Source organism: Chiloscyllium punctatum, chromosome 3, assembly GCF_047496795.1.
Source record: "Chiloscyllium punctatum isolate Juve2018m chromosome 3, sChiPun1.3, whole genome shotgun sequence".
Lineage (NCBI taxonomy): Eukaryota > Metazoa > Chordata > Chondrichthyes > Orectolobiformes > Hemiscylliidae > Chiloscyllium > Chiloscyllium punctatum.
Window position 1 is genome coordinate 86,158,522 of NC_092741.1, and position 18,559 is coordinate 86,177,080.

Consider the following 18,559-nt stretch of genomic DNA (forward strand, 5'->3'; position numbering starts at 1 on the left):
CGGTCAGCGTCAGAGCGAAAATGAGACATCAGAGAGTAAATCAGGATGGTTTGTGCGAGAGGATCGTGAGGGTCGCGCATTGGAAATCGGAAGGGCTGAGGACTGATGAGAAGGGTTGGAGGCACAATTTCTGATTAAGAAATGATGGATAATGCAGGGGATTTTAATCAAGCAGATAAATAGAACATCATCTACCTCTTGGATCTTGCAGTTCATGCCTCCCTTAATTTACCTGAATTCCTGAGACCCGAGAAACCCAGTTAGCCAGGATTAAATTTCAAATGAGTGAAAAAAAACTACTGCTGCAAGTGTAAGAATGAACATTAATGCAAATAATACTTAGATTTTCTGTCAGGGGATTTCTATACTTTCTACATTTCAACATTAAAGCTAACTAAAATGCTTTATGTACTAAACGCATTGGAAGATTAAAATGAGTGCATTGTTTACCTAGAGGTGGCTGTGAATATTCACATGAGCATCATTCGGCTAGAGTTTGAAGGTGCATTACCTGTTAATATTTTGTGTCAAAGTATTCCACAAAAATTGTCGCTTTCATATTTGGCAAAGTGCGCATTCCAACATTTGTACGTATGAATGGCGAGATAACTGCTCAAGAAGTATTATTGTATGTTGATTTGAGAATTGTTTTTTTGTTATAATAGCGGCAAAAATGGACTATCAATACCCAACTTCCATCATCTGATTTTTAATAGCTGAGACTTCCATGCGGTAAGGTTATTTTTTTTAAAAAATTACTGTCCTAAAATGGTGACAGTGATCACCTGACCATTGATTTTGGGAAGCCTGTGAAGTCAGTATGAGATATACAAAAACCATCTGCACTAAGATTATCACTTTATCCAAAGACTAGACAGCCAAATAAGTGTCAAGAAATTTACATGTTGTTTCATTCACACTTGCATGACATTTTCACACATTGGGAGATGAAAGTTGCGTGTGGAATATAAGTTTGGAAAAACAATGAGCAGATTCAGGAATATGCAACTGCACCTATACTACTAGTTCCTTGAGCCAGGAAAGTTGAGAATGAAAATGAAATATTAACTGATAACAAGAAGCTGGAAGTGTCTTTCTCACTATCTCTGTTAAACTCAAAGTCAGTATCCAGTATGAAAGCAACTTGGGACAATAAGCACTCATCATGAATTCAAAATCTGTACATTTTGCCACTGCTGCAGAATGTAGGTCAACAAACAATTGACCTTAGATTTAAAATGTGACACTTCAAAGGCCATCAAGATATTTTAAAGAAAAACTCTGCCTATTCTTGTCTTTCTCTATTTTAAACCTATCACTGTGTATGTCTGATGTCAAGTTGTTATTTATTTTGGGATTAGCAGATAATATAGGTCCTCTTCCCTTCACTCAAGAAACATTATGCTTTGACGCCTTCATTTTGATCTAATTAATTGAAGTATGATAGGTGCATGCTAAAATATATATTTATGAGAAGGGATTAAAATGAGAGGAGCTGATTTCCCCATCACCTGGTTTTAACAGGCTTAATAGCAAAATTGCATACTCTGCTATGATGTGGCATGTTTGATTACTTTGGTTCTAAACTTAAAAATAACAGACAAAATTGTTTTTAAGTGATTATTTTGTGTTTCAAAGTAAAATCATAACTACAATAATCACATTTGATTTTTCAGATGTTGATAGAAACATTACCTACTGTTTTGTTGTACATAGTTATTTACTAATCTGACCTAATAGAACCATATTGTTGTCTGCAATTGCAATATTACAGCACCATGCACTTCACTGCAAGAGCAGCACAAGTTGACACTTATCCCTCTTTATAGAATTTATACTACAATATATATCACACAGAATTGGTTTAATTCATTGTCAACAAAAGATGTGTCATTGAATTTGATAATACAAATTTACAATATTAAAATATGAACAATTTAATGATCACTCCTTAAACAGTTATTCAATTTGTTCAATAAATGTAGTTAACTCAGAAATTGAAGTAAAAATATTGTAATTCATGCATGTATTTTACACCACTAGTAGTGGGAACATTATAAATCTTAATAAATCTGGTAATCTTTCATTCTCTTGCAATCAGTTCACCGGAGCAACATCTGACAACAGTCATAGCAAAGCTACATCATTACTTGAGGGTTCAATGACAGTAACAAGACAGACAACACTGACACTTTAAAAGTCAAAGGTAAATACCACTTCTGAATCAATTCAAGTGCTCAATGTGTGATTTGCACTTCAACAAGAAGCTGAGAGGATATTTATTTATTTTCTATATCGGGTGTTTCACATTCTTTAACATGTTGACATTTTATGAGGAGTGGAGGGAGATAACAGATTTCAGTTGAATGCGTCATACTGCAGACTGGTGCTTTTTTCTCATAACTGAAATTATGATTTCACAAGGCATTCAGAGTTTACTAAAGTAGGAGATGTTATTTTACATCTTACAGAATTGCTTTAATTAAATTAGAGTCCCTACAATGTGGAAACAGGCCCTTTGGCCCAACAAGTCCACACTGAACCTCCGAAGAGCAACCCACCTAGACCCATTTCCCTCTGACTAATGCACCTAACCTTATGGGCAATTTAGCATGGCCAATTCATCTGATCTGCACATCTTTGGGCTGTGAAAGGAAACCAGAACACCCGGACGAAACCCACGTAGACAAGGGAGAATGTGCAAACTCCACACAGACAGTCACCCAAGGCTGGAATCAAACCCAGGTAGCTGGCACTGTGAGGCAGCAGTGCTAACCACTGCACTACTGAAGGGCTCCATATTATCTTTTGCATCCAACCAGCAGGGCAGAATGCTTCTTAACTTAATGACATATTTGAAAGATGGAACCTTTTACAGAAATTTACATTTCTCAAAATAGGGGAAGTATAAACCTCTGTAAACTTTGCTGTACACAAATTGGCTACCAGATAAGAATTTAAGAAGTATGATTCCTCACTATACTTCACAAGAATTTCAAATATTAAAGAATATTAAACATTCGTATCTTAAAGACAGACAAGATACTGCAGAATTGAATTGAATAAGCAAAATAAATATCTGTAGCTCTTGAACAAATCACAACTTTTCTTATCAGATGGTTTGAACTTAATAGATATGATTTTCCATTAAGGACTGAAGAAAATAAAGAACAAGATCAGTCTCTCAAGCCTAACCCATCTTTCAATAACATTGCTACTGAACTCTTACATCAACTCTTTCTTCCTGTCCTGTCACAATATGTTTTGCTTTCATTTGTCCCCACCAATTTATCAATCTCAGCCTTGAATATATTCAACAATTGAGTGTTCACAACCTCCGGGATAAAGATTTTCAAAGGTTCATGACGTTTTAAGGAAACATTCCGTCATCTTAATCCTACTTATTCCTTATCCTGAGAATAAGTGCCCAGACTCTAGATTCTCCAGCCAAGATTCTCCAACATTTTCTCAGGACCCACCCAATAAAACTCTCATTTTTTTTTCAGTAAAATCAGCTCTCTGCATTGTTTTATGTTCCACAGAATATAAGTTAATTCTACTCTATTTCTCTTAATTTGATTGCTCTCTCATTCAAGGAATCTTTATTGTACCTCCATGATTTAAGGCAAGTGTACCCTTCCTTTAGTATGTGGAACAAAACTGTCCCTAGACCTCAGGGTGATGTTTCACCATATACAATTCTCGTGAAATATACTTTTTAATACACTCATCCATCACCCAATTCATTGACAGATTGTAAATGGTTAAGACCCGAGCATTGATCCTTGGAGCACTCCACTAGTTACATTGTGCTATCTCTAAAATAGCTGGTCTATTCTCACTCTCTTTTTCCTTCGCCAATCTTTTATCCTTAAAAATACTTTACTCCTAACTAAAGACTACTTGCTTTGTATAAATCTTCCTGTGTGTTAGCTAATCAAATGTGTTCTCTAAATTCAAATACGCTACATCCACTGTTCCCCCTTACCCTGTTAGCACAAAAAAGGCTGACAGGTTCGTCAGACATGGACACAATTTGACACTGCTCATAGGGCAGGCACAAATCAGCAAATGGACTGCTGACCTTTATATATACATAGCACTAGATTACAAAGAGTTAGAAAAGAGCTATATAAAACCCTGGTTGGATTATGCCTGTTTTGAGTTCTGCACTTCATACCTTAGAAAGGATATTTGTGAGCACTGCTCCTTCAGCAGGTGGTTGTGGAGTATAGGATTGTAAGACTCAGAATTTATAGCAAAAGTTTACAGTGTGATGCAACTGAGATTATATCTTGAAAAAGACCTGGATTGCTTGTTAAGTCTCTCATCTTTTAGAATGACCATGTTGGTTTCAGTTCTTTCATATCTAAATCCAAGAACTTCTTTTAAAGTTACATTCTCAAGTGAACTTTAACAATAGGTGCGATGTCGGCCCAGATAATGCATTGAAGGTGTGAGGCTGTCTGTGCTCCAATGTTCGTACTGATTCTATTTCTAAAAAAGGGATTTACAGAATCTAATATGGATTCTTACAGTTTTTGAGCAGAATAAAATGTAATTCTACAAGTACAAATTCACCCCACAAACTTATATATGGGTATGTGCGTTTGGGGGTGTATGAGTTCTATGAGAGAGTGTGTTTTTGTGTGGGAGTGTGAGTGTAAAGGGGCATATGTTTGTGAAAGGGCACGTGTGGGTGTGAGTGTGGGTATGTATGTGTGACCATATGAGAGAGGGTCTGCATGAGTGTGTATGTGTGTGTGTGTGTGTGTTTGTGTTTGTGCGAGAAAGAGAGAGGTCCCCAAGGTAGACAACGTTGACCAAGTCAAAAACGTACCTGCCACGTACATGATGGGAAGTGTCCCCACGTGTAATGGTGGTATCCGTGTTGACACTCTGACACGTCTTGCAGCATCTACCGTGTTGTCCTGAAAGCTGAGGCCATTTTGCTGCGTACAATGATCTTTCGTGGTTTGGTGGTTGTTTAAAGGTGAGAAGTGGAGACGTGGGGAAGGTCTTGGAAAGGTGCTCATCTACATTGATAATGTGTTGCAGACAGGTACTCATGTGACTCGGCCAACGCTGTCTATCTCATAAACCACAGGGAAAGGTGCCCTGAGGCATGATACATTGGCGAGACTGAGCAGAAGCAATGGCAATGGATGACTGGACACCATACAACAATCAACAGACAGGAGTGTTCTCTCCCAGTCAGAGAACACTTCAGCAGTCCGGGACATTCAACCTCGGATCTTCGGGTGACCATCCTCCAAGGCGGACTTCAAGACAGGCAGCAATGTAAAGTGGCCAAGCAGAGGCTGATAACCAAGTTTGGTACCCATGGGGATGGGTTCATGTCACACTACAGGTGACCCCACTGCACTACACATTCTCTCACACACACATCTACACACTCATGCAAACTCTCTTTTATACACAGGCTCTCTCTCATATGCTCACACATACACACGCGCACACACACCCTCTCACAGACTTATACTCACACTCATACACATACACACTCTCTCAAAGACATTCATACCCACACCCTCACACACACACACACACACACACACACACACACAAGTTTGTGGGGTGAATTCGTATTTGCAGAATTACATTATATTTTGCTCAAAAACTGCATGAATCCATGTAAGAATCTGTAGATCCCTTCTTTAGAACTAGAATCAGTCTGAACATTGGGGCATAGACAGCCTCATACAGGGCACCTCACTTAAGAATGTAACTTTAAAAAAAGTTCTTGGATTTAGATATGAAAGAACTGAAACTAACATGTTCATTCTAAAAGATGAGAGACTTAACAAGCAATCCAGGTATTTTTCAATATCTAATTTCAGTTGCATCACACTGTAAACTTTTGGTATAAATTCTGTGTCTTACAATCTTATACTCCACAACCACCTGATGAAGGAGCAGAGCTCTGAAAGCTAGTGCTTCCAAATAAACCTGTTGGACTATAACCTGATGTTGTGTGATTTTTAACTTTGCACACCCCAGTCCAATACCGGCACCTCCAAATCATGGCTTTTCTGAGAATGCAGTGTGCTGGGGTGCATCATCACCCTGACAATATTACTTTGATTCTATAATTTTCTGTTTGCCTTATCTCAGCTTCCATTAACCAGTAGTTTGTATTTTTGTTACAGTGGCCCATCAGGGATGTTAACCCAATTTTGTTAATTTAAGATTTAAAACAATGGATTCAGTAGATTCCAAATCTTCAAATACAAGGAGAGATAACATAAGCTAAGGTTATGCTCCATGGAATTTGAAATGTGAATGAAAAGTTTTATGAAATTAGGAGTAATGATAAAGTAGATTAAAATAAATCTTTTTAGTTCATTGAGGAATTTAGAAATCAAAGTCTTAGCTTAAAAATTAGAATTAGGTATTTCAGAAGTAAAGTTAGAAAATATGCTCTTCATACAGAGAGTATGAGATATTTGAATTCTCTTTTACAAGTAACAATTGATATTGTTAGCTGTTAATTTTAAAAATGAAATAGAGATATTTCTATATCACAGATGTTAAGCTGTCCAGGGTAAAGGTGAGTAGATGGAATTACGTTCAATGACACTCTCACTGAATGGTGGAATAGACTTGAGAGGCTAAATGAACTGTTCCTGCTCATATATAACTCTGTATTGACATAAGAAGTAATGATGCAAACAAACCTTTGTCTTGCTCTGGTATACTGCTTTTCTAATCACAGCAACATTACCGCTCAATATCTTCATCGTGCCAATTTTCTTTTTAACACTTTGTGATAATGTTTTACCTTTGACTTTGCACACATCAACAACCACATAAAATAATTGCCCATCAATACACTGACATCACCAGCATAGCTTGGAATGCTTGAAAATGTTGCAACAGTCATTTGAAAGACGCCTCAGCTCAAATCTGAAATGTATGAAAATACACAGATCCAATCAAGTTTTTACTTATTTGTGTCCACAGACAAAATCTCCAGAATAGGGACAGGTCATGTTTAACAAACAAAAACAGAAATTGTTGGAGAAACTCAACAGACCTGGTGGTATTTCTGGAGAGAAAACAGAGTTATCTTTTTGAGGCCAGTGATCCTTTTTTAGAACTAGAAGTAGCAAGGAGAAGTGATATTTATATTATTGACAAGAGGTAGGGGGCTAAAGAGTGAGCAGATAGGTGGAGATGGATTCCAGACAGAGAAAGGTAGGTAAACAAAGTGACAGTCAACTAGAAAAGAGAAGCTAGATAGGCAACAATGGGAATTATGAGTAGTTGAAAACGTGTTGGCTATGTTGAAAACAACCCATTTAGGTTTGAACTAGATTAGAATCCCTACAGTGTAGAAACAGGCGCTTCAGCCCAAACTGACCCTTCGAAGAGTATCCCACCCAAACTTAATCCCCATTACTCTACAGTTACCCCGATTAAGGCATCTAACCTACACATCCCTGAACACTATGGGTAATTCAGCATGGCCAATTCACCTCACACTATACAACTTTGGATTGTGGGAGGAAAGCCAAGCAGACATGTGGAGAACGTGCAAACTCCACAGTCACCCAAGGCTGGAATTGAATCCAGGTCCCTGGTACTGTGAGACAGCAGTGCTAACCACACTGTGGATTATGACAGGATCTAGTGTTGTGAGGCTAGATAATGAACATGGAGGAGCATGGTCACATTCTGCAATTGTTAAAATCAATGTTGAGTCCTGAAAGCTGTTCAGCACAGCTAACTCAATTTCAAGTATTCATACTCCCCATTATCATGTACCTCACTTCTCTTCTTCCCTGGCTTATTATCAATCATTTATTAGTTTGTGTTCCTTTTTTTCTCGCTTTTCCTGTCTGGGTTCCACATCTACCTATCCACTCACTCCTTTTCTTTCTCACCCCTATGCATCAGCATAAATACTACCTTTCCCTAGCTACTTCTAGTTCTGAAGAAGGGTCACTGGACTTAAAATATTAACTCTCTTTTCTCTCCTCAGCTGCTGTCAGAACTGTTGAGCTTCTCCAAAAAGTTCTATTTTTGTTTGATTCACATGTCCAGCATCTGCAGATCTTTTTAACTGGTAATGTTTATATTGTTTATAAAATTGATTAGTTTCAGTCACATTTAAACAATAACAATATGAGATCAGCCTTTGACATCATTATGTAAACTGATATTTAATTGGCCATTCATGCTGTTATTATTAATCGAACTGGTGAAGGTATCTCTGCTCTGCTTTCTGCATCCCCTGCTCTGCTGTGTTTTTAAGGACATACAAGAAAGAGGTCAACATTAATTCTTGAAATATGAAATACTTCAATAATATGCAAGTCACGATCCTTTTGCAATATTATTTTAACTCTGGAATCCAGTAAGTGCCATCATTTCTAATATTTTATTTGTAGATGGGCTGACAACTGAATTTAAGGCTTGATTATATTTTAAACTCTTCTCTGGCTCCTTTCAATATAATTAACTAAAGGCGGAAAAGACTTATTTGAATCTTCTGTAAAAACAAAAGCACAGTTCATGTTATGTTTTTCCTTTGAATTAAATGTTGTGGAATTACTTTCACACTTTGAAGGTACTTAATAAATATTTGTCCCCTTTTTAAAAATAGGAAATCCTGCTGTGACATTGTTAAATTGCATGTGTTAACCACTTGACCATAAGTGCTCTGGAAACATATTGGAAATCATTCAGTATGCCTGTTGGCTGATGACAAGTTAATTATTTATAGATCATTTCCATAATCGGAGAGGAAGATTAGTTTGACTATTTTTGGATGAACCAGTTCAATTGGATTAAGGTCAATTTACCAAATAATATTTGGACCTAAATGTATTTTCAAACGTTCCAGAAATTAAAGCAATCAAAGCAGTTTCAACACCATCACTACCATGCAGTATGTCTTTACCAGGTGGCAAACAGGGCTCATCACAGTACAGAGAATAGGCGGGACCTATGTCAGCTTTAGAAGCCAGGACGACAACGAGATGAAGTGTGGCATGATCGATTGAGAGAGGAGAAAAAAGCATTAAAAGTAATGAGGACCCAGGAATGACTCACCATTGTTGGAGTTCAGAAAGACGTTCATCATTTCAATAAAAGGTGACAGTACACATTACGAAATTACTACATTGCAGAGTGTTTGGGACTTGAACAAGTTGTAGGCTGTAACGAATTGCAGAAAGATTTCTTCGCAACTTTTAAACACTTGTTGGTCCAGTAATATTTCCCATATACTTACCACTTTGTTTTTCGTTTTGAAAATCAGGCAATTCCGTACTAGTGCGGAGATTACGTACGTTACATTATGCAAAGAAGCAAGGTTTTCAGCTGTCCTATTTTGAAACCAGACAACCCTTTCGAATAGTTACCGGCAAAAGGTAGTCAATGCTAACTTTTAGACTTCACAAATCCGATTTGGAGCTTCCGCTACAAATGCGCAAGTCAGAAAATTATGTGGCTAGAATTGATTCTTGGCGATTGAAGCACTGTCAGGAGTATGCAGCCAGAAAATGTTCATCCACAAAAGCACGAAAGTTATTTTCCCCCTCTACATGCTAGCTTTGTGTCTTACTACATGTATTTAACAAACAAAGCCGACAACAAAGTACTATGCTAATAATGTAGTCCTTATCCTTATTCCTAATCCCTAACATATTTGTACACTTTTGACTTTTAAACTGGTAGAAAGGTGTCAACCCACGATTTTACAGGAAGAGGGAAAGATAATATTAAGTACCCAAATATCTAAAACAAGGCCTCAGTAAACTTACTTCCTCACCACTCTGTTGTTTAACAATAAAATAATCCATAGACATGCTGGAAAACTTTATACGACTGAACTGACATTTAACTATTACTTTACAACTAATAGAGGAGCGTGCTTCCAGTGGGGTGTCATGTTTCAAGTGATCCAGGTAAGATAGAGTGTGCTGTGATACAGTGATGTCATGTATCTGTCTCTTAAAGGTATACTAATGCACTGAACTATGACACAACAAATTATTGGCTCAGTGAGCAGAACTACTGCCTCTGGACCAGAAGGTTAATGGTTCAATGCCCAGTTCAGGGCATTAGAGAGTGCAGTGCTGTCCTGTAGAGAAGCTGTTAAACTGAATTCATTGCCTACCTTCTTGGAGACTGGAGATGAGGGGTGGGGAACAGTCCATATCAATGACTTGGATGAAGAGCCTGAATATATGGTTGTAAAGAAGACAGAGTGAAGCGATGATCCTTTAGAGCTAAGATGAAGAGGAATCTCTTCAGCCACAGGGTGGTTAATCTGTGGAACACATTGCCACAGAAGTGTGTGGAGGCCAAGGCACTGAGGATATTTAAGACACAGATTGGTTCTTGATTAGTCAGGGGATCAAAGGTTATGGAGAGAAGTTAGAAGATTGGTGTTGTGAAATGTATCGGCCATGATTGAACGGCCAAACAGACTGGATGAGCCAAATGGCCTAATTCTGTGTCTCAGATCTTGTGTCCATATTTGAAAAGGGATGCAGCTAAGTTATGTGAGTGGACTAAAGTGTCGCAGCTGGAGTATTATGTGGGAAGATGTGAATCTGTGCCCTCTCGCAGGAAAAATAATAAAGCAAGGGAGAGAGTGCACAGAACACAGAAGTGCAGAGGGATCTGGGTGTGGGAAAAGAGTGCAGGTAGTACTATGGGCTTAAATGCCTCTTCTGTACTGCATCATCCTATATTAGCACATGCAGCAAGTGAAATATTGTCATTCATTACAGGGGGAATGGAAAATACAAGGAAGAATAAAATAGCTAGTGCTGGAGAAACTCAGCAGGCCTGGCAGCATATCTGTCTAGAGAGAACTGGTTAATTGGTTTCCAGTCTAATACATCATCCTCTAAAGAGTCCTGATAAGTCTATTGAACTCAAAACGTTAACTCGATTTCTGGCTCCACGGATGCTGCCAGAACCTCTTGCATTTCTCCAGTTTCTGGTTTTGTTTCAGAGCGCCAGCATCCACTGTTCTTAGTTTTTATAAAAACATGGTTGCTTTGCCTATGTGATATGGGTGTTGGTGAAGCCATATCTGGAGGATTGTGTGAAGTTTTACTCTCTTTGTTTACGAGAGGGTATAATAGCACAAGACATTGTTTAGGGAAAGGACACTCGGCTGATTTCTGGGGTGGAATGTTACTTCATGTGGAAAGGCCATAAGGTAAAGGAGCAAGATTAGGCCATTTGGCCCATCTGCTCTGCCATTCACCCATGGCTGGCAGGTTTCTCAATCCCGTTCTCCTGCCTTCTCCCCATAACCTTTGACACCACCCTCCCCTCCCCCACTTACCAATCAAGAAAGAGGTTAGACAGTTTGGGCCTGCGTTCCTCAGAGTTTAGAAGAATGGGAGGCAATTTTATTGAATGATGTGCGATCCTGGGAGGACCTAACAGGCTGGATGTTGAGGCGATGTTTATGATGGTGGGAGAGACTAGAACCAGGGTCAGTAATTTAAATAGAAGGGGTTTCTGAGGATTGTTAGCCTGTGGAATTCTCATTCCCAGCAAGTAGTGGAAGGCAGGATCTCGGAATATTTTTGAGACAGAGGTCAATAGGTTTGTGATAACCACCAGGGATGGGCAGGAATGAGTTGAGGCCATAATCCTATCCTCAATGGTGAGGGGCCAAATGGTCTACACCTGCTCTTTCTTGAGTTAGAAGGATTAGTAATACTCAACAAATGAGGAAGGCGAGAAGTTTAGTTCATTGTCATTGGCGGTCGATTAAAGTGGCACAGGGTGGCACCGTGGCTCAGTGGTTAGCACTGCAGCCTCACAGAGACAGGGACCTGGGTTTGATTCCCATCTTGGGGGCAACTGTCTGTGTGAAGTTTGCACATTCTCCCCTTGTTTGCGTGGGTTTCCTCCGGGCACTCCGGTTTCCTCCCACAATCCAAAAGATGTGCAGGTCAGGTGAATTGGCCATGGGAAATTCCCATAGTGTTAACTGCATAGGGCAAGGAAATGGGTCTGGGTGGGTTACTCTTCGGAGAGTTAGTGTGGACTTGTTGGGCCGAAGGGCCTGTTTCCATACTGTAGGGAATCTAGTCTAAAATAAAATATTGTGCCATAGTAATAGAGATATATATTTGTAGAGACTTTGCAGCAAAATCATGAACTAGGAAATAAGTTGAAGCAAATAATTTGCTTTTAGAAGTCACAGAAGTTTTAATATTATTCTTGATATACAGTAATTTTTAAGGGCTATGTTGCTACCAACAAGCACATAATCAACTGGGAATACGGAAGAAATTAACAAACTAATTAATTAATGAATAAATCAATACTATATTTAGTACTCTGCCTAAAGCCTGGATTGAAAGGGAAAGCACCCCAATCCATTCCTCTATTACAAGATTCCACCTATGAAAGATTATCAATTAATTTAAGCTTACAGCCATAATTACTATTCCTTCTCATTTGCTTTTGCATTAAATAAACTCCTAATATCCTGCCAAACTGTGAGGATTTGCATGAAAAGCTGTGGCTGGAATATTCTCAAAAGGGTAAGATGCATCACTCAGTGACATCTCCTTATGTTTACTCAACAATCTGAACTACAAATTCATTTAAAGAAGCTGTTTAATTGTCACAAGCAGACCTCCATACTAATAACTGTTTGCTTTGCTGTTGCATAGTTTCAAGCATACTTTAAAAATGAGTGTATTTACCATAAAATTGAAAGTTTTCTGATGTTTTATATCACAGGAGAATGAAACAGTGATAAACTTTGTATCACGTCGTGTCCAAAACCCTAATTTGTTCCAGATACAAAAACAGGCTTGCTTAACCATGAATAGTTCAGTCATGTGGATAGTGCTTTACAAAAGCAGTTAAAACCAACAAACTGTGGACTAATTAGCTATTAGTTATTTACTCACTTGAGCATAGTAAGTTATGAAAATAAGGTCATTGTGCTTTATAAATAAATTAATAGTGGGCTAAGATGTAAATAGGAAAATGTCAATTAGTCCACGAACTTCTTTAAAACTTCTATTAAGTGAACTCTATTAAAGCCCGTCTTATAATTAGCAAACATACCCTTTAAAGTCACTTGGCTTGATAGCCAAATAAATCTTTGCTGTTTTAATTATACTACTAACTTCCAACTCAACCCACTTCTATTAAAAAACCTCAGGAATCATTTGCTGGCATCATTAATTGAACTGAAGATCTGTGTAATGCTAATCAGAGTTGCTAGCTGTATCATCACCAACATCTGCAAGGATTAACTCAATTTCCAAGAAGCACATATTGTGACCCTGAATTTGACCTCAGATATCCAGGATTCTAATCTGGAATAGGACTTTTGTTTTAAACTGAGAACATAATACATTTTTATCATTTTCTAAATTTATTGAGTAGATGAAGAATTTGAATCCAAAGTGGTTCTTTTTGGAGTGAGATAAGTTGTTTTTATTTTGCAAAAAATCTCTCTTGGAGTCCCTTTTTTTGGAACAAAGACCATTCCACTTAAAAATACACAATCACCCTAACAAATTCTGAAAAAATAGAGAGGCCATCACATTTTAATAACAAAATATGTTTGGGAGCTGTTCTTCATGTAGTGCCCTGAAGCCCAAGATCAAAAGATAATCATTCTAAAAACTTAAAAAAATGTAAATTCTAATTCTAAGTACAAGAGGTTCTTGAGGTACAATATATAGAAAATAGAATTTAATTTGGTTTACCAGATTTTCCTGAATAAACTAACTATCTAGAAAAACAGATTAATAAACTGACTATCACGTATGTCAGGTCTTGATGCTGAGTCAGACTTGTGACTGCAAAATGACAGTCAAAGTTGTCAACCATATTTAAATAGTAGATATTATGCAACACACTGAACAATGTTTATAAAATTTAACTGGTTTAACATTAACTTTGAGTATGTCAGAATGTCAGAGAATCATTTACCATAAAGCCAAATCATTCTTATCTGTTAGCTATTTCAACCAGTTGTTGGAAATATTTTGTTTGTCATTGAGTTTCGACTGAAACTATAATGCTCACAGTTGTTACATAATAACAAAAGATTAATTGCATGGATGAAGGTTTAAGACTTCATTTATTTTCCAAGGTTAACAACAACAGGCAACCAAATTTTCTAGTTCAGGCACAGTTGGAAGGAGTTGTCTTGTATTCCACTATTCCATAACAGCAAAAAACTACATAGCTGCAGCAATTTGCAAGTTACAGAAATATAGATAAAGACAACCTTATTGAGATATCTTAATGAGTTGTACTGTAGCATTAGCTATTTCCTGATTAAATCCAAGGACTTTGACATCCTTTACCTGGATGTTTATTTCAAAGGTTGTTCACTCTACATGAAGCAGAATTTCCTTATACTAGTCTGAATTCCTTTTGATTGACTTGAAAGGCATTATTTTGGGTTAACTTTTTCTAATCTCTTAGCAATTGTATATACTTCTATAAAATCAGCTCCCAGTTACTTCCTTTCAAATCTGAACAGTCAAAATTTCTCAAGTTATTCTTCAAATCTCAGATCCTTTTTCTTATACATCAGTTCTATAATGTTATAATCACTATGTTATAATCTTTATTTCTAGATGTAGAATTCAAAATGGAGCCTTACCCAAACATTAGCAAGTTTTATCACTATTTTCTCTGAACTAATTGATTTGACAACATATTTCAACATCCTATTGGCTTTTGATAAAGTTTTGCATGAAAGGCAATGAATTAAATTTAAGGTTGTAGTTACTCAGATTAAATCCTGAAAATGGCAAGAAACAAATATTACTTTAAAAATAATGGGCAGAGTAGGAGAAACATTAAAAACAATTTTTATCAATACGGAACCTTTAAAATAACGAAACCTCCCAAGACAGCCCACAGAAACATCACAAACAAAGTATGACACTAAGTCACATTAATAGATATTAGGCCAGATGACCAAATACTTTTACTCAAAGCGGTGGCTTTATAAGTAGCTTAAAGGAGGAAATACAAGGTAGAGAGGCACACTGGGTATGAAGGCAATTCCAGAACATAGGAGCTAGGCAAATGAAGGCAAGGACACCAGTAGTGGAGCAATTATGGTTGGAAATGCACAATGGACCAGAAATATGTGAATACAGACATCTTGGAGAGTTGTTGAATTGGAGAAGATTACAGACTTAGGAGGGACTAAGTCATGGAGAGACATGAAAAGAAGAATGAGATTTATCAAAACAATAATTTGGTTGACTGGAACCCAATATACAGAAGTGAAAGGTGAATGGGTTTTGATGCAAGTTAAGATGTAGGCAGCAGAATGTACTGAATATGACACTCAGAGCTTGGTGCAGGCACCAGTATCATTTCTAACTTACATGTGGAAAGAATGCAAAATTTACAGATCATGTAAATATAAACAGGTTAATGAATGTGGTTGCCCCTCTGGATTGGTCAGATCTATTTAACATTGGATGTACTAAGTTTTCTATATTTCTTTTAGGTAAATCCTCAGGTTTTTTCAGCACTGCTTCAAGAAAACATGTCATCTATGTTTTCTTCACATATGCCGCATTTTACACCCATATGCGTTAAATTTTGTCCACTTGTATGGCTAATCTAACTCATTTTGTATTGTGTGTTTCAACTTTGCAGAAAGTTGTATTTATTATATAAACACAGTTTATTCTTACAAAGCTGAGCCTTTCAGTGCCTTTCCAGTGTGTCCTCAATGTACATAAATTAGACCACTCACCATCTTGTAGGTTTTGCTCTGATAGAGTCATGGAGTCATATAGCATAGAAACAGACCCTTCGGTCCAACTCGTTAATGCTTACCAATTGTCCCAAACTAAACTAGTTCCTCTTGCACTCACCTGGTCCATATCCCTCTAAACCTTTCTTATTCATGTACTTATCCAAATGTCTTTTAAATTTTGTAACTGTACCTGCATCTACCACTTCCTCTGGCAGTTCCTTCCACACACGAACCATCCTCTGTGTGAAAAGGTTACCCCTCAGGTCCCTTTTCTATGTACAGAGATATGCATAGTAATGTGAAAGAAGGATCTGATGGTATAAAAGAAGAAGGAACTAGAATGGTGGTAGTGAGAATAGGACCAACACTTGTAAGATTCTTATCCTGCTGCTCTTCCTCCTGATCTAAAGCATTGAGAATGAGTCAGCAACATGTTAATGTTCACCAAGCAAGTCCTGGAATGAGCTCAAAATCTCCAAAAACATTCTCTTTAAAAGAATTACATGACTAAAAACTAGTCAAAACCACCAGTGATTGAATTGTGATTAAGAAGTGACTTATTTTAATGAAGGTGAGAATTTACTTAAATAATGTCTGTAAGGGCATACAGTTCCTATTGCTTTGACAAAGGGTCAGTTAGACTCTTTTCTCTCCTTCCAGATGCTGCCAGACCTGCTGAGATTTTCCAGCATTTTCTCTTTTGTTTTCAGGTTCCAGCATCCGCAGTAATTTGCTTTTATTCAGTTCCTATTGTGATTTGCTGTGTCAGATTTAGAAAGTGATATTTAAAACATACAGTGCCAACCACTTCACAAAAGTCTCTTGATTTAGGAGAAAGATCCTGACTAAGTTTTACCTTTTTTTTTAACAGGTGGCCATCAGCGATGCATAACAAATGCCAAACCAATAAGGTGCTGAGCATAATTCCACAGATACAGGAAAACACAATGCAAAATTAAACTTGTTAGTGTCTATTTTGTACCCAGAAAATGGGCAAAAAATAAAGTTCAATATCTACCTTAGTTCTCTAATAAAAAATGTTAACTATTGTGGATTATTTCTCGTGAAAATACTTTGTCACCAAGTAATTTCTCTCCCCTTCCACAAAATAGCTTTGAAATATAATGCATGGCAACACGATGCTATCATGCTAATAATAAATTAAATGAGCTGCGAGTACACTGGGTTTATTACCCTGCACTGAAATTAATAGCGAATGGGATAGCTGATAGTGTGTCCTGAGGATAAGACTCAGATTGCACTGGCAGTGCGAGTGCTAGAGGTCATACATTCCTGCTGAACTGCACAATATCTTGCTTAATCTCAACCTCGCTTTCCTTCTTTTAGAAACTCCTTAACACCTATCTCCTTGATTGGACTGTTGATCATCTGCCCTAAAATCCTTTCCATGTGGTCCAGCACAATATACTGTGTCATAATCCTCCTGTGAAGTGTTGTGTTACATTGAAGACTTTATATAAATACAAGCTGTTGTTGATGTTACTGAAAATTTAAGTTTCAGAAGGTGTCCTCTCAAACCAGGAAATAGTTATAATATAGAAGCAAAAATCATTTATTTTATCATAACATTTCATAACAAAAAGATTTGTGTTGTTCATACCTGCATTTTAAAAATGTGAAGACTATTTTTCAAAGTCTTAAGTTAAAAATATATAATTTTGAATCATAAACCACCAAGCACAAAATAAGCATTTTTCTAATTTGATTATTTGATTTATTACAAATAAATATTCACACCTGATGCTTTTTATATGTTGAGTAAAAGAATATTTCTGCCATTGCATTTGCAAACTAGTGAAACAAAAGCTGATGTTTAAATTTTGTTACTTCCATTTTGGTGTGTTGTTTTCAAGAAATAAACCATTTAAAGTACTTTCAATGAAGGAAAGGGCTGATATTACATGTTTAAGTTTTTGTAGAACGTGCACACCATAAATTATATGTTGAATTTTAATCATTACTTTATATTTGAAAAATTGTATCTGGAGCTGATCTGATTCTTAGTCTGGGTTGTTAGCAGGTGAGAGTTATCATCATGACAATGGAATTGAAATATTCACTTCAATAAGTGTCTTGTAATCTTTTCTATAGTATTGCAAATATTCATCTCAATTCCAGAATGGAAATACTGTACTGTCTGAATAAGTTCAATGTAGTTGGTGCTACAGAGACAATTCTAAGCAACCAGCCAATTCAAAGTCATCATCGCCATAATAAATCAAAATTTATCCACCATCTTGAACAATGTTTAAAGGATTTAAAAACATTTAATCTATACTTATAATAATATGCAATAACATTTGAACTTCAATATTTGTCTAGCTTATCAGTAAAAATTATATTTTTTCTTGGATATTATTACATACCAATAAAGCTCTTGTAGTCCATCAAGTCAAACATTACAATGGCCACGGCTGACCAGGTTACAATCAAAGCCACAACTAGGAGCCATGCTGCTGGAGAGCTGAAAGTTGTAGCAAGCTCATCAGAGACAGATTTCTTTGATACCTTTGCCAGAGGTTTTGGGACAGTTCCATTCTTGTTATCAAATGTGGTGGTGGTTGCTGGGTAACCTGTAAAATTAATGTATGAATAAGATTAGAATTTAATATTTTCAAAAAGGACAAAATTGACAGCAATTTCTGTCTTATTGGACAATAGATTTTTTTTTCAAAACACTGGGTTCTTTCTGTGGCAGCATGGCCACAAAGAACATAAGGAACCATATCTGCCTAAGCCACAACAGAAACTACCCAGAGTGCCTCAGTCTTGACCAAA

General features: G+C 37.0%; 1 protein-coding gene across 42 annotated transcripts in view; it reads right to left on the bottom strand.

Moving 5' to 3' along the window:
* The window catches only part of trdn (triadin), a 446,963-nt gene that overhangs the window by 373,279 nt on the left and 55,125 nt on the right, over positions 1 to 18,559 (bottom strand). For 39 of the 42 annotated variants that reach the window (XR_011954524.1, XR_011954519.1, XR_011954525.1 and 36 more), the window contains exons 2-3: positions 18,148 to 18,354; positions 8,927 to 8,980 (exon numbers count right to left, since the gene is read on the bottom strand). Coding sequence is in view for 33 of the 42 variants with exons in the window: in XM_072555969.1 (XP_072412070.1) it covers positions 8,927 to 8,980; positions 18,148 to 18,354 (261 nt within the window). In the remaining 9 variants the exon portion in view is untranslated. The remainder of the gene's footprint in view (positions 1 to 8,926; positions 8,981 to 18,147; positions 18,355 to 18,559) is intronic. The other 3 variants (XM_072555968.1, XM_072555970.1, XM_072555960.1) reach the window with 1 other exon arrangement.